The 22,902-nt window shown below is 35.6% G+C and overlaps 1 protein-coding gene across 6 annotated transcripts in view; it reads right to left on the minus strand.

Moving 5' to 3' along the window:
- RGS7 (regulator of G protein signaling 7) overlaps window positions 1-22,902 on the minus strand; it is a 241,731-nt gene that overhangs the window by 119,264 nt on the left and 99,565 nt on the right. For all 6 annotated transcript variants that reach the window (XM_005518509.3, XM_088052710.1, XM_088052706.1 and 3 more), the window contains one exon: window positions 17,515-17,611. In XM_005518509.3, the coding sequence (XP_005518566.1) occupies window positions 17,515-17,611 (97 nt within the window). The remainder of the gene's footprint in view (window positions 1-17,514; window positions 17,612-22,902) is intronic.

The following is a 22,902-nucleotide window of genomic DNA, read 5'->3' on the forward strand; positions in this document are numbered from 1 at the left end:
TGATGATCCACCAAACCAAGCGTATCAGGGAAGGCAGATCATTTGGCAGAGGTAGGAGTTACTCTGCTGTTTCATGTTGCAGAGCTCATTCAGTAATTTTAATATGGAAGCATTTTATACTAATTGCTATTCAAACGTGTTGGAACAGTGAGTCCCTCTGCTAAGGACCCTACAATCAGCTTTTCTGATGTGACAATTTAACTGACTAATTAACATTTTCTGCGTTGATCATGTTCAGTGGTTGCTCAATAACACCCTGACTTGTTATTCTCTGCGCTTCCCCATTCGGTAAATCACAACAGAATCGGAGACACCAGAGTTTCTTACCTTGCACTACACTTTGAGGCTCTCAAACTTCATTTTGATATCAAGTGGAACCCCAATACCAAAGATCAAAGCTTTGCACAAACTGAAAAATTAAAAATATTTTCCTTTAATGCTATTGAAATGTGATTCAATGGGGACAAAACCTTTTTCTTAGCATAAAACAAACAGAATTTTTCACCTTCATCTTTCTGACTCATACGACAACTTCTAACGGGAGTATTATAAAACAATAAAAATCCTCAGTATTTCAGTACTTTCTGATAATGGTGATGTCAAAAAAACTCTCCTGAAAAAGTGTGGCTCTGAAAATATTTCACAGCAGAAAACTGGTTTGCCAGATATAGCATCGTAAATGTTCTTAATGGACAATTCTTCTAAATTAAGCAGATGTAGAAGGCTTGAACAGAACTAAGATGGATGTGCCTCATTATCCTATGAATCTATGATCTCTTTGACAAGACCAGAAGACAGAGGCATAGGATCTGCTACATGGAGCACTCAGGGACATTCAATTGATTGTTTTAGACACAAGAGATAAAATAAGAAGAGAATAATGGGAAATTTCATCTGCTTTTTTTTGCTAAGGTGTTAGCTTGTCAATCATTATCAGAATAATTAAAAATTTTTATTGCATTGTATATCTTTAATAACTTGCCACTTCCATTTTAACATAAACTAAATTCAAAGATATTCTTATTGTGCAATATAAACATTATAATGATAGCAATCATAGCTCTCCTTATCTCATACCATGCCTCTCTCTTGTTGATGAGTCATCTCTCCTCTTACCATGTAGTAAAGAAAACAGATGAGCCTTGAAAAGTTAACACTTTTTGCAATTTTATATAGCAAATACCATTTGGAAAATATATTTGTAAAATCACAGCTCCTGTAACTACTATACCAGTTTCCAGACAGTGAGCTATATACAGTGGGGATGAAAACATTTGGGAAGTATCTGGAATTTAACTTATAAAAGATGTTGTCTTTGAAAATAAGAGTAAGAGCAAACTTACTATTTTGGCAGTTTTGAATCATGTCCTTTTATGCTTCAATTTTAAATCTATTTTTAATTCTGGTGCTATGCTTAAAAGTAATTTCTCTTTATTGAATGATAAATCAAAGGGAATATTATAAAACCATTCTCTTAGTTGCAATGGGAAAATCTAAAGTAACTCCATTACAGTCACTAAAAACATTTCAAAACTTTCCAACCCGCATAGTTTCAAGAAGTGATTGAAAAAGATATTAAAATATGGCTCAAATTCTTCTCAGCTATGACATATGTTGAGACTTACAGAATACAAATGGCAATTTAAAGTTGCTTAAGAAAATTGAAGTCTATTTCTTTACTCCTTCTAAGGTCAGTATGCACACAAAATTGTAGTAAAACCATAGCCACCTGGAGCTATTTACTTCTAACAAAAAACTTCTCTATACAATACTGTACATTTTTATACTCATCTGCACCTTTGCTACCTGACAGTTGAAAGAGATCTGCAAAAAAAGGCTCCAACTCCTCATATTGTTTAAGAAGCTGTCCTGATTGTCTCTCAAGCACCTTCCTGGGCTATGCAAACTAAAGCAATCATGCTCTAAATTGGGCATTATCACACTCTATAAAGAAGAAACTATATTGATTTTGATATAAACGCATTTGTTTTACCAGAGGTATTAGCACTGTAATGATATTCCCTCCTTCAAAAACACTTTGTTTGATGTATGATTGATGCCTTCACAAGGAAAAGCAGACGAATGCTGGTAATTAAAGTCACGTATATAAGAACCAGGAGAAGCTGTGCTCTCTCCACTCTGTGTGCAGGGAAGCTGAGGGAGGACAGGTCTTTGGGGTGTCAGACAGGGAGTGTCTTATATGCCAGTTAGGTAACTATGTAGCAAACAAAGCAAAAGGAAAAGAGAAGTAGGTATGTACAAACAAGTGGGACAAAGTTATTGAGGGACATATTTTTTGAAGGACCTGCTGTTGTCTTGGGTTTGACTGATGTGGTCACCTGCACCAAAGCTGCTTACCTATATTTGGCACAAGGGAAAGGATTTGACAGAAGAATGATCACTGCTCAAAAGAGCTTTTCAGCAAAGGAAACAACAATGATCCGTTTGTTCCAGAAGATGCATTACTAAAGTGAGTGCTATTTCCTAAAGATGTAAAACTTACAAAGTGCCCTGCAAAGAATTACAGAAAGTTATTTAATTGATTTACAATTTGTACAATGGTATATGGAAGAACTCCATTAAGTCCCCTAGTATTACTATGGTGAAGTACACAGTCCACTTTATAGATGTGTTAATGGTTAGAGAGGCCAAATGAAAAGACTGCTGCCACAGAGAATAGTTAAGCCAATGATGAAAATCCAAGAGACTTAATTTGAAGTCCCATTTATGAGCCATAGGTTATGCTAGTATGCCTTCAGCAACACCAGGGTTTTTGGTTTGTTTTTTTGGGTTTTTTTTTTTTTGGGGGGGGGGGTGGTATGAGGGGGTCTGGTGCATTTACAAGAGGAATAATATATTCCTACTACACTCAAAATATTAAAAAAATATAATTAAAGAATGACAGGAAAATTTTCATGTTGCTTCAAAAGGGAAGATTCAGCCCTAATAACATTGATTGTTAGCCTGCTGAACTATCTACTGCAAGCACTTCTTTAATAATGAATGACCCTTGGTCTATTTATTTATAAAAGCCATGCAAGATACAGGAAACATACAGATAAATGTCAGTGTTTAACATGATGAATTCAGGCAGGACTTCAAAGTATATCAGGCTTGTTTTTGACTTTATTCCATATGAAAATTCTTCATATCATTTTCATTGGGCTGGGCATAAATTAAATGGGTTTTTGTGCTTTATTTTATTAATGTTAGCACACATTTTTCCAGGCTTTTCTTTTTTTGCTGTTATTTAAGCAGGTGAGAAGGAATATAAACTGAACACTTGAGCAATGAAAAGAGTTCAGCTTCAAGTTTTCTCTCTGGTTTTGTTGCACTATAACCATATACTATCCTGAGTATCTGCCAGATAAAAAAGTCATGAAAAAATACAGCATGTATATAATACTGATGACTCTTTTCCAGCACTTTGATTCCTATCGCATCCTTTACACTTTTTTGAAATGCTAATTACACTCAGTCTGCTGTATTATACAGAAGATGCTTTGGGAAAAAAGGATTATTTTGCAGTTACAAATGGTCATTAAAGGACAATTTGTCTGACCCAGTGGCTGATACTGTTAATAAACACCCTCAACTAGAAACTGTAGAAAAGAACTTTGCATATAAAGAGTGAACACCTTTGTAAACCCAGGGCAACATCTCACTCCTAATAGGTGCAGCCACACTTTGTTAGATTTCAGACAATTAACTGGGCCTCTAATGCAGCCACAGTGGGATTCTGTTCCATACTGATTTCACCCAGTGCCATGCTGGCTGAGAGCAGTTTGGGGATTCCAAGCCCCGCTCTTCAGTCAGCAGCAGCTCTGCAAAGCACCCACATGTCGGCACCTGGCTCTGGCAGCAGCAGGAGCCAGGCACAGGATTTTTCATCCCCTCCAGCAGAGCAGCAGCCCAGGGCCCTGATGATAGGGGCAGGGGACATTTTTCTTGTTTTTCTCTGATCTTGCAGGGTGCTGTCTCATTTGTAGCCCATTAATAGTTTCAGACTCCTCACCAATAATCATAAAAACTAGGCTGCTGTTTCATAGCTGCTTAGACACACACATGCTTCATGTATTGGTGCTGTGGTATATGTTCAGTATAGTGATTTAGTAAGATTCTGAGTGAAGAAAGATCAAATCAAATGTGCATGGATTTTGCTCAAGTTTTTCTTCCTGTAAAAGATATGTAGGTATTGTTTTTGTGTATATGAATATTTCAAATTCATCTATTTTATTAGCACTAAAGTTGCAGGGTTCACTTACCTATAGAAAAATCTCATGTTGGAAATAGTAATACTCAGCAAAAAAGAGAAAAAAAAAGCATTTTGGATTTGAGGCAGAACTTCTTACTCTGTTTCTTTCTTCTTCTTTCTTACCAAGTCAATACTAATCACAGATGAGAAACATATTATTTTTTTAATTACATCAGCAAGAGGAACTATTTCCTTTCTGAAATAATGGTACAAAATATAGTCCAAAAGACTTCCAACAGTGATACAAATCTACATTAGATCTGAGGCCCAGGTCTACAATCTCCTTCTTATTTGACATATCTGTTGATTTGAGAAGAGTTTCAGCTGACTGAGGACACCTACTGCAAAAGTTACAACTAATATATTCCATTTTTCTTTTTGCTATGTATTGTGCCTGTTTATATGCTTGCTGAAGGTAATGCAAAACTTAGGAACTCTTGCTTTTAGTCGGTGAAGTGTCCCTTTTCCTTTCAGTTTGCTACTTTTTCTGTAAATAAAATTTCCTGTTTGGATAGCCCATTATAAAATACACCATTTAAACTGTATAACTCCCTTGCTAAAGCACAAATGACATGTCAATTTTTAAAACAAATAATTATCTTCACCTGTAAGTGGTGTCTTGGACAGAAAGTAGCAAATTAGTATTCATGAAATTATATTTTATCTATTTCTCTTAATTCTGGACTTCTAGATCTCTCACTACATCTATCTGCACATCAGGATTCCATTTCTGAGTACAGATAGTACAGACAGTTTCTATTTTGGCTTGACTAGTAAAGAACTGAGCACAGAGATTCAGCAAATATTGACGTCTAAGTTTGATGGAGTGGCCTGAATAGCCAGGCTGTAGAGATGTGCCAGAAGAATATTTCAAATACACTGAATTTGAGATTTTTATCTCATCTTTTATAACAAAGAATCCAAAACTATTTGACATAAACCCCTTAAACTGGGAGCTACTTCTCAGATGAACAATTATGACTTGATCTAAAATAGATGCAATATATAGAAGAACTAAATTGACATTTCACTCTCTAACCTCAATATTTATTTTGCTTTCCGTACTGCTTTAAAAGAAATAAAATTGGAAGTAAAATGATTTTTTTTGAAAATTTTCAGCTGTCAAGCAGTGAGTTTTCAATTGAAACCAATTATAATATTACATTTTAAAACACCAGTATATGTGTAATGGAGATATTTAATTCTTACAAAATAGTAAGATTACCACAGAGAATAAGGACAATGTCTTCACAGACACCTTGTCCTGGATAGCCATAACTCAAATAGCCTTTTATAGAACATGAACACCCCTCATAACTCACATCTTTCAAAAATTAAGACACACTTTCCATGTAAAATTCTGCTTCTTCCACAAGAAATAATGACTCATTCCACATTTAATATTTATGTACACTAAGGAAGTCTCTTCCTATTTTCTGATACCTACATGAATAATCACTGCTCCTTAATAATCCAAACAGATACTTTTTCCAAAAAAATGCAATGCTTTTGATCAAAAAGTATAAATCTTGAAGCACTTTGGAACCTTTAAGCTGGTAGTGTCTGGTAATGCCATTCCTTCTCTGGTTAAAAAGATTTCATGTTGCTGTCCCTCTTCCCAATGCACTTCCTGTTCAGAAGTCTTTTTCAATTCTTCCCTGCAAGTGAGAGCTCACAGGTTCCTTTCTCCTTTTGAAAATCAGGTGGTTCTCCATTTCTCTATTGGGACTTTCCAATTAGTACACTAGTTTAAATTTCTTACTCTATCAATTTATTTTTGTTCTACTAAAAAAAGTATTTAATGTTCAATTTATTCTCAGTTTTAGCATTTCACTGAAAATGGTTTCCCTCTAGCCTCCTACAATTACCTGGCTTTCATAGCCTATTAATTGCCCTATAAGGTCTTCCCTCTGCCTAATACACAATTCCATTTTAATACAGTTGTGTCTATATAAACTTGTTCAAATGCTTTTTTAAATTTTGCATCCCATCATTAATGATTAGAAATAAAAGGCTTAAGAATAATAAAAAGTGTAATCATATCAGACTAAATCCAAAACTAACTAGGCGACTGTTTGGATTAAACACAGCATATCATCCTTTAGAATAATAGGAGAAGAGTTTTACTACTTGTGACTAAATTCCAGAGGTCATTTAACTCATTGCAGAGGTAATTGATAAGCAGTGTCCTAGATCTCAGTAACATCATGTGAAATTAAACATTAGACCAATTCATGCACACTTTACCTTTCTGCTGGTGTGGCAGAGCTCAGGACAGCCACTGCTGAATTGTCCCTGCTCTGTACACTGGAGCTGTGGTCCCTGTCCCTTGCATTGCTGTCCAAAGGAGCTATGACCAGCACATGGAGAAAGATGGATGTCCCACTTGTTTGGGGGTGATTGTTTGTTCTTTCTTTTTAAACATGAAGAAATATATTTTTAAGACAGAGGGAAAAAAAGAAAGACAAGCTGCACTCTTCTATTTACTTTCAGCAACTGTACTAGAACAGTAAATTGCTACTATGACCAGTTTTCCATTCATTTTCTGGAAAATAGACTCAATTACTGACCTTTAAATGGTCTAGAGTTTGGGGACATCATGCCTGCTGGAAGCTTTCTTGTAAGCATGACACAAAATTAAGTTTAGCCTCATAAACCCTGCTTGAGCAACATGATGTTCTTTAACACAACCATATTTTCTACCTACTTCCAGTCCAGAGCAACCAACTCATCACTCATGCAGAACAGATGGGGTCCCTCTGCAAATTCTGACCATCACAACCATGTCTTTGTGGCTTGTCATTTTAGTACTCATGATAAATTTTTAGATTATATCAACAGTCTGAAAAGACATAAGCAAATTGCAAGGCCTAAATATTTCTGTAAAACTGCATTTGACCTCAGGCATAAAAGCCAAGGAGATGAGTCACTCCACCTCCACCTTTCATTAAGACAGATTCTGATTTGTTCTATTGAACAGATGCTTTTGTAAGTATGAAAGGACTTGATAAAATTTTTTTTTAAAAATCACCCACTTCCAGAACTCAGGTACTAGGAACACAAAAATACTACTACTCAGAACACAAGTGACTAAAGAACAAAGAAAGTCTATTTTTCTCTAAATAGTATGGAAGAAATGAGAATTCAACTTGATTACTGATGAAAGCAACTAGAGAAACATTGAGAGGGTAAAAATGTGGGAAGAAAAGCAGAAGGAGGAATTTATGTGATCAAACCATTAATGGGCAGGTTTGGCTCGATGCCTTTTCTCTATTTGCAACATATTGTCTAGTCTTAGAGATACAGTTAAGAAAACAACTGAACATTTTAATGTATACTTATTAAGATCTGCGAGCTTCTTTCCATAATAGGTCCAAAACTTACAAGAAGATGGTCTTGATGAACAGGCATCATATCTGATATATAGACTTATAGACTCAGTTCTATATGTCTTTAAACTACTTCCACATTTTAGCTGTTTCATGATTTGTTATAAAATCTCAAAAGGCAAGAATTCTCGTATCTGACAAGCACATGGGTGTGGGTATCCATCCATGAGAGCCTTGCATGCACATACTATGGTAATTGCCTCTGAAGAAAGAAAAATGCAAAAAAGTCCCATGTGTGCTTGTACACTCAAACACTATAAGGCCTTTTAATAAAAGATATTACATTAGAAAATGTGGGATTGGGGAGGAGAGTTTAATACTAATTTCCTCCTTTCCTTTCCTTTCCTTTCCTTTCCTTTCCTTTCCTTTCCTTTCCTTTCCTTTCCTTTCCTTTCCTTTCCTTTCCTTTCCTTTCCTTTCCTTTCCTTTCCTTTCCTTTCCTTTCCTTTCCTTTCCTTTCCTTTCCTTTCCTTTCCTTTCCTTTCCTTTCCTTCCCTTCCCTTCCCTTCCCTTCCCTTCCCTTCCCTTCCCTTCCCTTCCCTTCCCTTCCCTTCCCTTCCCTTCCCTTCCCTTCCCTTCCCTTCCCTTCCCTTCCCTTCCCCTCCCTTCCCTTCCCTTCCCTTCCCTTCCCTTCCCTTCCCTTCCCTTCCCTTCCCCCCCCTTCCCTTCCTTCCTTCCTTCCCTTCCCTTCCCTTCCCTTCCCTTCCCTTCCCTTCCCTTCCCTTCCCTTCCCTTCCCTTCCCTTCCCTTCCCCTCCCCTCCCCTCCCCTCCCCTCCCCTCCCTTCCCCTTTCCCTTTCCTTTCCCTTTCCTTTCTTTTTTTTTCTCAGTGTTTTCTAATTAGTTTGGCTTCACTATCCAAGTCTCAGCAATGACTGGGTCCTCCTTCCTACCAACAAATCATCTTTTGTGCCATCTACCCAGATTCCAGAGGATTCCTGGTTTCTGCTCTGTTCCTCAGACACCAAACTCCCCAGCCCGCTCCTTCTGACTTACTGGCAATCACTGCAACAACTCTGCCTTTTTCCCACTATGATCTAACCTTTGCTAGGGGGAGCTGCTCAGGGAAGCAGCAGCTACTCCAGTGATCTTCCCTAGAACAGGAAGCAAGTAAACCAAGAGCATCCCCACAGAGGCCTTCCATCCTTAAGACAAAAAGACACAGATGCTGTGTGGCAAGGCGCACAGTAGGAATGCCAGGATTTTGCCTCCAAAGCTGCCAACATCCTCTGGCCTTGGGGACTGCTTCGTCTGTGGGGTTGGGATAAGAGAAAATATGGTAACTACAGCCAGTTTACATGCTGGTTTTGTAACAGCAAGGCTTACTCTCCAACTGCATAGACTAGAAAGTAGGTTTTTAAACAATAAATGCAATTATTGACCTTTGTTATGAAGCTCAGGAGTATAATAGGCTTTGTCAAATGTGTGGAACATTGTAAGCAGCACTCATTGCACATTTGAGCACTCTTATTTCTTGTTAACAAATTGTTCTTGGTATCACAATTCCATTTAAAATTATTTTGATAATTTGTAGAAAATTGATTACTATCAATGGATAGTATTTTATTTTTATTTGCATTGTGATAGTCAATCACAGTATGCTTCATGAAATTACCTTCACTTCCCATGAGGGTGACTTTCTAATTTAATATATGTTACTGTTTTCAGGAACACAGCTGACAGAAAATAGCAGCAGAACTTCAGCATCATGCAAAACTAGCCTACGGATAACTTCAGCAACAACAGAAAAATAAGCAATTACAATTACTACAATTTATTTCTTGCTTCCTTTTTGCAAAGACAAGTCTGCAATCTTCTGATGCAAATGCAATGACAATGTCTTTTTCCTCATAGCTGGAACCAACAGAATTAGGAGCTAAATCACAAGTAATCTTGTAAACCCTGCTAACTTGATTTCTTGCTTAAGGGGCATATTCTCTGGGGAATAATTTTACTTAGTTTGATTATTTTAACTGCTGGCCAACTATATGCATGTGCCTGTAAAAATGGAAGACTGAAATCTGCAAATACAGAATCACTTTCTTTTTGCTTAAAGTTCATTTAAATATTACAAATTACTTTGAAACAATAGCTTTTAAGACAATAAGGTAGAAAATTATGTACTAAAAAAGTAAAACTGAAGTAGAAAGAAATTATGTTGCTTGAGAAGTCACAAAAGGAGTTAATGTTAGACATCATTTGAGAGGAAAAGGGGACTCTTACTCGAGACACATATGTATCATCCTAAAAAGAAAAGGAAATTTGTTTACACTGTATTATACCTATTAGGATGCCTGCAAATAATATGTTATTTGTCCCTGTACCAGCAATACTTATCATATGTCTACATTGCTTGCTAAACTATGGTTAAAAATCATCACGCAACCAAAAACATGTCACCATACAATAGGGTACAAAGCCACATAAATTTAAAAATTAGGTATTTTTCAGCATATACTCCAAAATATAATTGCATCAATAATTATTGTCTCTGTTTATAAAACAATTACAGTACCTGCTTAACTACAGTATTGCATGCAGAAATTCCCTGTAATTATTTTATTCCATTCTAATTGACAATATATTCAGGACCCAAACCTACTAACACATATTTCCAGCTTTAGAATTACATTGCACTTTAGAATTACACTGCACTCTACAAACTGACATCTACAAATCCCATGTACCATTGCAAAGTTTTGATTCTTAGCAGAGCAACGGATACTTTTTGGGACTCAAGGGTTCTGCCCTTAGAGGAACTATATTGGTTTTCTTGGTTTTCTTTTCCTTTTGTCCAAGTGGATGTTCATTTCTGAAATTGTATCCAGAGACTGCTTAACAAGAGTACCATGAAACAGATTTCACTCTGTGGCAACATTACTAATGCTGAAAAAGGACTCCATGATGGGACTTCATTTGTCTTCAGCTGCACACTTCCTCTCCCTGTTCTTAATATGAGCTGCAAATCTCCCACCTGTCTCAGAAATTAGTGATGGCAGACACAGTACCAACCCTTTCTTCTGAGAAAGCACTTCTGCCTTCCTCAAATTGCTCTGTGTAAAAATTCCAATGTGATTTAAAGAGCTTTGCAGTCACAGAACTACCCCTTAAACTGGTGGAGTTAAATACTTTGCTTTGCTCTGTTTCCTAATTAAAACAATTACTTAAAATACACATGCCTGACAAATTCTCACTGATACTTATTTCACTAGTTCTAATCATTGTTATGCAGCATCAGGAATATTTCTCTTTAAGAGATTTCCAAGAGATAGCAAGGAAGGAAAACCATTTTCACAAAACTCCTGAATATATTTCACTCTTCTTTAGACATAATCTAGTCTTTTTCTTCCTACAGGGCTTTATGCACGTAACAGATTTTAGTTAAGCTATCACTACTACAGATGCTGCTTATATCAGCTCAAGAGGGTTTCTGTTAATCTGATATATTATGCACTGCCTCCACAGGCAAATACAAATGGCATAAATATGTGTAATACTTATGTTTGTATGTCTGCGTTGGATGGGACTATTTTCCCTGCTTTCTCAAAGGACTACTCACTGTTGCGGATAGAAAAACAGCAAAACACAATTATTAATCAGGGTTAACAACAGAATAAATGTCACGCTACTGAAATTGAAGCTGTGATAGATTGTGGAATTCCTGATAACTTTAGATTTATGTGAGGCTGATTCAGGGCTCCCTTTTCACCCCACATTTTCCATGAATGTTGCATGTCCAAAGCCCAGAGACTGTGTCAAGGATAGCAGGCTAGGTACATTTTTGGCTTTGCTGAATGCAGTATATTTTCCCATACTCCCCTTAAAAGTTCTCTAACTTCAAAGCTGCAATCCTCTTCCACTTAAACTGTGGCAAAATCTTATACACAAGGAGATTAGTAAGAAGGCACAGCAAAGGGAGGGGAGCATTTTCATTATGAAACAACATAGTAGGGTAGCAAAAAATTTCTATTGCTGATCAACAAGGCCCAGAGCTAATTCTCTGAAACAGGGGTTTGGGAGGAAGCATGCGTTTGGGAAATGAGATCATCTAATTCAAGCTGTGCATTTCATGTGGACAAACTTCAAAGATGAATGTTCCTAGCAATTTTCCATCTCACAACAAGTGAATAGCTATTAAGGTATTTTTTCCATCATTGCAGGACTTCTATACTTATTTCTTTTGCAAATGACTGTGAAAATAATATTTTCATATTTTAAGGGAACAGAAATTTATGATGATTGTTTTGCACACAGATTACTTTAAAAGACTTTTTCAATGGGTGTTCAGTATATTTCAGTTTCTTAGGACAATTCTGCAAAATTGCCTCAGACTTTTTTCACTTTATTTCCTTCTTTTTACTAATGCTCCCAGTGGCAATTGCCACTGAATCAAAAAGTAAGCATAAGAATAACAATTTTTATTATGTTGTTTGGTTAGGAAGAAGCAATAACCTTTAAATTAATATTTGTTGTTCTGTTTAAAATAACTTCACATTTTGCAAAGCTTTTCATTCCAATAGCAATTTAATAAAGATCTGATATTAACACATTCTTTAAAATTAAAATGGAGAGCACAATTATGTTGGAACAGGCTGCCCAGATAAGTTGTGGCTGCCCCATCTCTGGAAGTGTTCAAGGTCAGGTTTGATGGGGTCCTGGGCGACTGCATCTAGTGGTTGATATCCCTGCCCATCGCAGGGAGACTGGAACTAGATAATCTTTAAGATCCCTTCCAACCCAAACAATTCTATGATTCTGTTACTAAAGAAAGTGGAAAGAGTTCTTGATTTCTTTCTGATGAGCATTCATCTTATTTGATCCCAGCCCAATTGTTTATTCTGCGCTTCCCAATAGCAAAGCTGTCACAAATCTGATTTTTCATAAGATACAAAAGTTCTGTCAAGTTCTAAGCAGCTTAAGATCACCCTTGGTTACCATCCCAGTTACGAGGCCAAGACAGGCAAACAAACAGAAACAGGAGGTGAAGGGATGCAGCACTCAAATATCCACTTTGCTTTTCTGTAAAGCATACAAAGCATCACTCATTAATCACTTAATTATGCCAATACTTGGAAATGACTATGTGTCCAATCTTATGGCTCCACTTAGTCAATCTCTTCTACTCATGACTCTTAAAATCATGAACAAATATTATCCACTCCCAAAAGATCATGAACATTTGAATGCAAATCAGTCACTCTGACAAAATGACAAATGCAAGAGACTGGTGGTATAACTTCAAACAAACTATTCATTTGGTTATAGAGGTTTACTAGCTTTTTGATCTTGAAATTCTGCTTTGAAAAGTGAAGCTGTAGAGATGCAAGTCCCTGCTCCAATCTGCCCATCAGAGAGGGCACAGAAGAGGGAATGATCCAGCTCCTGTCCTTCATGAACTGACAGCAAGCTTTTCATCCAAGTATTTCATTAAGAGTGGAACCTCATCAAGGAGTGAGCTTGCAGTTTTAACACTGAAGGCTCAGTTTGCAAACAAGAGGCTCATTTGGCACAAAGAAATCAGCAATGATTCTACCATTAAAGCACACTTTAGAACAGTGCAGGAAAAGCAAGATGAAGAAATGGATGGAACAAGAAAGTAGGAACCTGTCATCAACCCAGCAGGGGAGACACTGTAGTTAAAAACAAGGTCTATAAAATTCAAGACTTGGGAGATGGGAATCCGAGATTCTCCGAAATGGTTAATTTACTCTGGAAAATCTCTCAAAAATATAAATACTGAAATCCTTTTATTTACCTGTAATGCAACATTACTTAGCTCCAAAGGCACCAGACAATCGAAGTGTTATGCCTTTGGCTTTTACTTCTTGTCAAACCAAGCAGTAGAGCTTTCTATTTCATTTTGTGTTTCAGGTTGGTAATCTCCAGTAGTGAAGTGGATAAACCAATCAACTAATTTCACATGTGGTACAGAGAAGTCATCAGATGTTAACAACTCATTACTCAACTGGAAAAGATCAAAACTAATGACAGATGAAACTCTCCTGTTATTAGTCCCCTGAGTCATCCAATTCTCACTGTACTGCTCCTCATTTTTTGCTGCCTCTCTCTGTATAACAAGCAATACTGTTGCAGGTAGCCCCTGTAGCCCCTGTGACTCATTCCTTGGGCTCACCCACCTGTGATTTGTGAGTATGATGAGCTATTATAATAATTTCCTCTAGAGTCTCTCACTACATATGTCCAGGCTACTGAGACTGCCAATCTGCTTTAAGTTGTTTTTTTTTATGTTCAAACACCTAAATTCTTTAATTTCTTACCAAGCATACTGCTACTGGTAATTAATAATTATATTAATACATTTGCTAATTAAAATGCAATATCTCGTTATTTTCATGATTTCCCAGGTAAAAGAGAAATAAGCATTTTCTGAGATCGGGAAAAACATTTTACAAAAATTAGATATGACAGCAATAATCTTTCTAAAAAAATGGGAAAACAATGTTTATATGGAAAAGATACCATATCACCTTCACCTACAGGAATGAGAAAAAACTAAAGACTTTACATGGATCATATTTTCCAGTGAAAGATAAATTAATGTTTTCATTTTCTCTTTAACACAGGAGATGCTAAAAAAACACCTTTCTACTGATCTCCTTCTCCTATTTTTGTTGGTTCAAGCTGTGACTACATTCCAAAATCATTGAGCCATGCATCAGAAACACCCAGTAATAACTAGTATGAGCATGTTATTCTTGAAAAGGTTTTATTCTCCCTCTGTGTGTATTCTTTAACTGAACTTACATTTCTCATAGCTCTCCCCACTCCTTCAATAAAAATTCTCATGTTCTACACTCAAGCACACTACTCAGTTGGCACATTCTCCACAGGGTTTATTCATCACCAAGCTCAACCAAGTATTGCACATTTTAAAGTCCTATGAAGAATCACACTGATACTCCATAATGACCATAAGACATCACTACATCTTCTTCAGGAAATATTCATGTTCTGATTAGTTTACAAAGCTTTCAGCACTTATACATGCTAAACCACCCACACCCCCTCACAAAGACTTGTTTGTCCAAAACAAACCCACAACTATTGCTTTGTCAGTAAACTTTGAATTATTCTTTCTGCTTCAAACTGAACAGCAAAGCTTTGGTATTTTCTTGCATTTTTCCTTAGCAAAAATAAAGATTATATTTTAGAGCTCCTTCCAATTTCTATGATTCATATGTTAGACTCCCTAAATTCATCATTTCAAGCAGGATTTTTTATCCATTTCCAGGTCCAAAGGTGAACCATGGACCACGAAAATCACCTCCTCTTTATCCCTGATACTCTAATCCATGTTAATAAAGAATGCACATGACAACCTTCATGCAATTATTGCTGACCAGCAAGATGTCTATATACCTTTTTTTCTTCACTCGTCCAAAACATTTCAAAAGCATAAAGACAACACCAGTTAGTCCTTGTTTTGTTCATCAAAATGCATAATCACATAGAAGGAGCAATCTCCTGCCTACTTTTTTCCTTAGAGCCTTAAAAGTTTCAAATGTTTATTTGCTCTCTATGAATGTATGGAATATATGCAACATAAAGCAAAATGATTCCTCATATTTTCAAAATTTCACAAAGTGGAATAATCTTTAATTTAGGATCATATTTTTCTGAAGCAAAAAATCTGTATAGTGTATAGGGAAATATCTGTATTTCAATTGTTTCTCTCTGTTGATATTTTACTTGTTTAAACATTTCAGGAATGACTCAGTAAATGAGATAGTATGGTTACATCATCATATTTATTACAATCACAACATTCTGTTAAATTTAAACACCATTCCTCAGGCTGACTTTGCTAATGCAGTCATCTTTAGAGATGGTCAGTAATTCAGCAATAAAAAGTGACTGCTCTTTCAACTAGTTTCTCACTTGCTGTTTTTACAAGCAATACCATGAAATAAAAGTACATTGAAAAATGTTTATAACAAAATAATTAAAACTGTATCACATAAGACCCAATTTCTACAGACAATTTATGGGCATCCTTAGCTTTTACAAGTTGTTTCAAGGACTTGTAGAGTCTTTCCTAAGTGCTTGCAGGAACATGATTTCACTGTGGTAGTTATCCAGTTTGTATCTCCCAATTAAAAAAAAAAAAATACCAAACAACTGCAAAGCTCCAGTATTCATGGGGCATAATACAGAACAAATGGATGTGTACAAGACATCTTCTATACACAGACACACACACACACACAAATATAAAAACATATGAGCATATAAGTATATATATTTTAACTGAAGAGCATCTACTTTGAGGCTTTTGTGGGTATTAACAGTACTATAAGCTTTTATTTAATATATTTGCATTATTGTCATCATGATCCTTAGACAATATTCCCATGTTTCTAAGAAATCAACAGTTTTGAGTTCAAGCTGGTATTTGTTTGCTACAAATACATAAAGTCCTTTATTTGAAAGAAATTAGTGACTTAGGACATAGATTTGAAGCTTTCAGATTCCACTCAGGATAGAGAACTGACAGGAAAGTAGATTAATTGAACTAAAATGACAGTTATGCTTTTCTGGTGGGAGTTGTAGTCATTTGCAGCAAAAATTACTGGTACTCCCTGGTATTTGAGAGAGAAAATCAGAAAAGAGGGAAAAAATGAACTGTCCTATGATTTTTATTTCCCTCTGAAGCTAATAAAGTTAACGCATCAATAGAAAGTTGGTACATCAGGAACTGCTATGTATAACTGTATATATATTCTAACTCAACCCTTAAAAGTATAATGTTTATTCAAAAAAAAAAAGAAAAAAGAAAAAAAGAAAGACATTCTGGTCAGTCTATTTTGAAATCCAAAGTACACAAGTCAAGGCAGAAATTAACAATTAATATGAATTATTCAATAAGATGCCATTCTGCACTAACTCATGGCAAATAAAGGTCCATTCTCCAAAGGATATTTTTTATGCAAGTTTCTAAAATCTAAAATCTATTTCCTAAAATCAGGAAGCAATTTTATTCACTCTTAAGACTCCATCCTTCTTTATGACAGGATTATTCACTAGCAAAAACATTCCAAAGGTTGAAAATTAAAAGATAGAATTCTTCTTGGTGTTCTGGACAGTAGGAACTTGTATAAATACTTTCTATATAAGAATACACTCTTACAGATTATGGAAAAATTATGTTTAACAATGGCATATATTTCAAAGGAACTCAATAGTCACTGGAATATATAGCCACATACATAAATGCATAAATTGTGATAAAATTATGTAAATAACAGAATAATTATGTGCTAAATAATTAATAAACAGATTTTTGTGCCTATGACTGTACCGTCCTGGACCAGCTATAAAGTTTACAGCTGTCTTACAAATCACCACAAAGATCTCAGCCTTAGTTTCTCAGGCACAGGCACTGAGCTACAGAAGCAGATCACGAAGATTGTAATAAATGTCACAGCCCCTAATTAGCATCAGTTGCAGCGTGGTGATGATTTTTCCTTTGTTCCTCTGCTACGAAGTTTCTTATCTCCATGTACTGGCCAATACACTAAACTCATACTTGCTATGGAAGCTGGCTAAAAACCAGACCGGACCTGCCATACAAATATTGCCATTTTGAGATAATTAACTTTTTGTACTAAATTAAGTATTCCCTTCACCTAATTTTCAGGAGAAAAACATCTCTGTGTAATCCTACTCCAATCTGAGAGAAACATCAAAAACTTCTGTAACTGAACTTTTCAAAGGATAAAGAATGTCTTCTCCAGGCCAGATGACTGAACTCTCAACAGTACTTATTTAAAAGTGTTTCCCACTAGAGCATCTCCTTACATAAGGCAGAGTGAAAACTTTAAAATAGTATGAAATTCACTTTGACTCTTACCAGAAAAGACACTGGGAATCTTGGAAAGAAAACTTTTCACTGTACGAATAGGAATCCCATTTTTCTCATCTTGCATGCGGGCTATGACGTCTTCCATCTGAACAGAGAAATAAACAAAAATTAAAAAATATAAAATAAACAAAGAAAAAAAGAAAAAAGAAAAAAAAATCCAGAATTATTTCCTAAAATCAGAATTACAGAATTATTTCCTAAAATTATTCTCCAAGAAATCCTAGATCAATCTCTCAGAATGACAGGTCCCCTCTTTCTATTTCTTTCTTTAATTTATATTCTATAATTTTATTGAACAGGTTAAAACTGCAAGTAATTTATTCTTGAAAAACAGTAAAAAATATATGTATTCAAGGACTCTTGAGAAAGAAACAGCAATGCAGAACAACTTAGTTAAAGTTATATTTAGTTAATGTACCTAAAAGAAATTGTGGAAAACCATCGTTTGAAATTAAACTTCATGTTTTGATTGTTTTAATGGTATTGTTTGATTGTTAATCAAACATATTGTTTTATTGTTAATCAAAATAATATATCGTTAATTATGTTTCCACATATAAAAGGAAAATAGATACATACAGGCTTTTAGGGGACTGAAAGAGTTCTCAAACAGAATTTTCGAAATAAAACACAGCTTTTAAGTATGCAAAAATTCCTTCTTTTCTTTTGAGAAGGGGGAGTGAATACAACATGTTTCCATAATTTTGCATTCCTGGAGACAGCAGAGCCAGAAACATAAGATTTCTTTGTAGGTAATAATGGAGTAGGTATAAAAATATTTTAAATCAATTTTCTGATTTTCTTATGCATATATTTTTACATTAGCTCAGTTTTGCAATTCAATTTTTAGGCTAATTTGGACCATACATTTTAATTATTGAACTCAACTCAAAGGTTCACTTTCCTATGAACTATGACTGGAAAACCCTTTCACTGGAAAACAAAGAATATTTAAGTAGAGTCACTGACTTACAATGCAAGTTTTTCTTCTTCCCATTTTGTAATTGAAGTTCACACATTTGATAATTTCCACCTTTCTTTCTTTGAATAACTAACTTCTCAAAATGATCAATGAAACTATGATGAAATAAATTACAACTATTCTTTCTTTTTACTTAAAACACTAACCTGCTTCATATGAAAAGCTCTGTGTGACAGGTAATTTGATACTCCTTTATTAGTCAAAGTTTAAAATATTTTTGTGTGTTGCTTCTGTACCCCTAAAAGGTTCCCAAAGACTTCATTAAAAGGTTGTGGCTGGGCTGTGCTGTGCAAGCAGAATAACATGACATTCTGTCATGCACCTTTTTCCCATAAAGACAGATGTCCCACATTAGCAAAAATCAAACAGGCATTGGGTGCAGTTGTGCATTAATTAGCCCAATAAGGGAGTTGTACAGAGCCAGGAAATGGAACAGCATTTGGAGTCACCAGTGGTGTACTCAGAACAAATGCCTATACCAAAAAAAGAAAAAGGAAAACAAAATAATTTAGCTTGACTGCTCATGAAAAAGCTATTTATGCATAGAATATCTGGAGGTTCCCATGTTCCATGCACTTACAGACCATGTATTAACAACCTAAGGAATACAAATCCAGTGTCATTGTCCAAACCAAAAAGTAAACACAAGAAGTAGATATTGTTAGCAAGGTGTGAAAAAGTCAGTCTATTGCTCAGAATTCAGCAATGTGCAAAATGTAACAGAAGAAAAGAACCAATATTCATCTGACATGGAATTGAATTATTTAAATGGAGAAGGCTATTAATAGAATTCTGAAGAAATTGTCAAGCATATCTATGCTTGTCAACCATTATCTGTGAAAAGGCATCTGTCCCTACATTTTTTATCCACATAGTAATTGAAGATTTGCATCAACTCCTTTCAAATTCAGTTGGTAAACTGTCTTATTTTGCCCTTTAGTGAATAAGAATTCACTCAAATTCAAGTAAATATTTTTGCTGATCATATTTGGTGAAAAATTCCACACATGCAGAGTAAGCTTGTGAGAATACTGCTAGAACCAGAGAGTGAATAACACGTTACACTAGAACAAAGTACAGAATATAATTTGTACATAAGGCAACGCTAAAGATGTTATTTGCAATATAATAAGGATTACTGTAACACAGGCCATACTTCTCAAACACAGTATTACAGGTAGAGAGATGCAGTTACTGCTTGCTCAAGAACACGAGTGCAAATGTTAAATGCCCAGTGCTGTCAGTAGTCAGTCTTTTGAGAGTACATGGAACAAATTGTTAGCTGACATTTACATATGATTTCCTAAACTTTCTTCATGGACAGGATTTAATTTAAACAGCATAAAATCTAACTCTGAGAGAGACTGAAGCTCTGTGAGAGTCCTCTCTGGTTTTGATTAGCAAAGTGAACTCTAGGATGTCTGCACTGCAAAATCACAGCTTCCCCTTTATATCAAGCTCATATTACTGTTCTGTGTTGGGCATGAATTCTGTCTGTGCAAAAGGCAGCTCACACTCCAGACAGCGTTATTGGGAGCTGCCTGGATAACTAAGTGAGCAAAGATTACCTCCTAAGTCAGCAGGAATGTTCTGAACACACAACACAACAGCAGTCTACTAATTAGGTACAGCTGACCTCTTGCATGAAAATCTAAGAAGTTACTTGTGGTTTGTGGTTAGCCTAAACCTTGAACATAAGAACTCTAGAAAATGAAGGGCAATTCAAAAGAAAAAAAAAAAGTTCAAATTAAAGATTCAAACCTATCCAATCCAACATATGCAGGTGCACAGTTTAACTTCTAAAATATACAGTTCCTGTTTCTGTTTCAGCTGCTTTAAATTCAGCAAATAGATAACCTGTTCCACTGAAAACCATCAAACTTAATTATATTTGGGAAGCAGCAGTCAAGGCACTCCTCTGTCATTCATCAACAATGACCTAAAACAATGAAAAGGGCACAACAGTTTAATTAGAATGATGAAAGAAAATCTTAATCTAATTTTGCTCAAGAAGCCTAATCTGGGAAACACATGCTGCTGCCTGATATAATAATCTTCCTTCCTGATGTATCATTGTTTTTTTCTGAGTCACCTGACCCCATGCTCAAAAATGAAATAGAAGCTTCTTCATTTCACCTCAGAATTAGACTTTTTTCTAGTCATATGCTCTTACCTGGCTAAACCTGTCTGGCTCTCATCTTACAGTGGGATCCTTTATTCTCAAGTAACTCAAACAAACTCACAAATAATTTGCCTCCTGATCACTCTGCAAATGAAGGTCAATATGCTTGAGAAGAGGAAGTATAAGCATATCTTTTAGCTTTTCAGTCATCATTATACATCATTAACTGGGAAAGTATAGCTAGAAAGATGTTTCAGTGCAGCACAAATCCTACAGAATGGTTAGAAATAAATGTCTTCTTAAAAAAATGTGCCATTTTTTTACCAGTGAGGTAATTCTAACCCTGACAAAAACTCACTAACTGATGCATAGACAACTTGGAACAAACTTACAATATTAATATTTAAAACTTCACTTGTCTCCTTGTGAAGATAATTTGCAGCCTTCATCTTGACACGTAAAGACTCTGTGAAATCTATTTCAAAGCCTAACTCTATGACAACAGTGACAATGCATCTTCTCTAAAGCAAAAAGAAAGCAGATAACAGTATCCTGTAACAGAAGGGGCTACAAGATACAGGAACCATTGAACAGTGACAACTGACTCTGCTCTGAACACGCTGGGAGCTAGGCATGCCCAGCTCACCCCAGCAGCAGAACCAGTGGAGCTCCTGACAACATACCAGGACAGTATCCTTTAACTACTTACAGCTAGGTGAAAAGAATACAGCTCCCGAGAGCAGATTTTTTATGGTCCCTCATTGCCACTGTGCCATGTGGTTTGTGGGGGTAAATCCTGATCTTTAAACTTCTAAAGAATTTCATTGCTGCTGGTCTGCACATCTTGCAAAAATTATTAATCTGAAACATAATTCAGCATCACTGCATCTTAAGAACTGGTTTTGCTTTGGGTTTTCTTTTTTTCATTAAATCAAACACAACAGAAGTGAAAAACAAAACATTTGTTAGTGCAGGACAAGAGGTTTTTTTCTTCCACTAAAACTGAGCTTAAATCACTAAACTGCACATAAAGATGATCACTGGATACAAATATACTAGAAAAAGTAATCAATCTGGAACTAAGCTAGTTCAAGAAATACATGGTAAAAACTTGAAGGCTTGGCTTACTTACACACATACAGATGTCTTAATTTGATTTTTGTCTCATAAAAAAAAAATAAATTCAGTACCAGGGAATTAAGACTCTACCAAAATGAAATAAGTATAATTTTGTATTATAATTTCAGTTATCATACATCAGAACAGGGATTGCTCTTACGTTGAGAGTACTGGGGTCCACCCACACTACAACTTCCTTCATTTTGCTAAAATCTTTCTTCTCCTTTTACATGAATGCAGAGGTGGAATAGCCCAGTGGAACTAGCTATAAACCTTATTCAAACTTGTTAAAAAGTACAGAGTCATAGTATATTTCTTACAGAATGCAACATGTTTCTTTAGACATTTTCTCCCCTCTCTGCTTTAACACTTCCAAGTCCAAGGTCATTAGTGCAGTTGGCCAGAAGGCTGCAGGAAGTTTTCCTCAGCCTGTTCACTATGCAGAGATGTACATCAAGCAATATGAGCTGAACAAAACCTGCAGGGTAGGAGACAGATACCAGGTTCCATACAACATAAGGGCCACTTTTCTTCTGACTGCTTCACTGACAAGCACAGGTACAGGCAAACTGATGGCCAAATCAAATCAGTAGGAGATAACCTTGGAGGTGGAGATAGAAGGTTAATGGGAAACCTCCAGTTTACCCAGTGTATGAAGCAAAGCCACCAAAGTAAAATAAACAATCTCAGTTTAAGAATGCTGACACCTCTTTTTCTTAATCAAATGTGTAGCAACAAGATAGTTTAGTATCTTCATGTCAAAGATTTTAGCATTTTCCATTTCATGCAGAATTGGGTTATTTCAACTCATTATTCCTACTTGGTATGAAAACCAAGTTTAAAACATTCAGAAGTTCAGAAAAGTACATTTAGATTTTTGACTAAAATACAGTGCTGAAAGATGGCTTGAAACATGCAGGACTAACAAAAATGTTAATGAGAGTCATGCACGAACTCTCTGAGCTTGCTGGTATAAAAGCAGTCAGTCAGGAGTTTTTCTAAGAAAGCAATATTGCATCTCTGGTCTACAAATACAGGAAACAGCCCTAGGTACTCTCTGATGAACATTAAATTATAGAATAACTTAATTAAAAGAATACAAGAATGACTGGTCTCATTCTTTTCAGAGCCTCTATTTGCTGAAATAATTATT

This window comes from Pseudopodoces humilis, chromosome 3 (assembly GCF_049639895.1).
Source record: "Pseudopodoces humilis isolate 2021_Gansu_Grassland_sample_001 chromosome 3, ASM4963989v1, whole genome shotgun sequence".
Classification (NCBI taxonomy): domain Eukaryota; kingdom Metazoa; phylum Chordata; class Aves; order Passeriformes; family Paridae; genus Pseudopodoces; species Pseudopodoces humilis.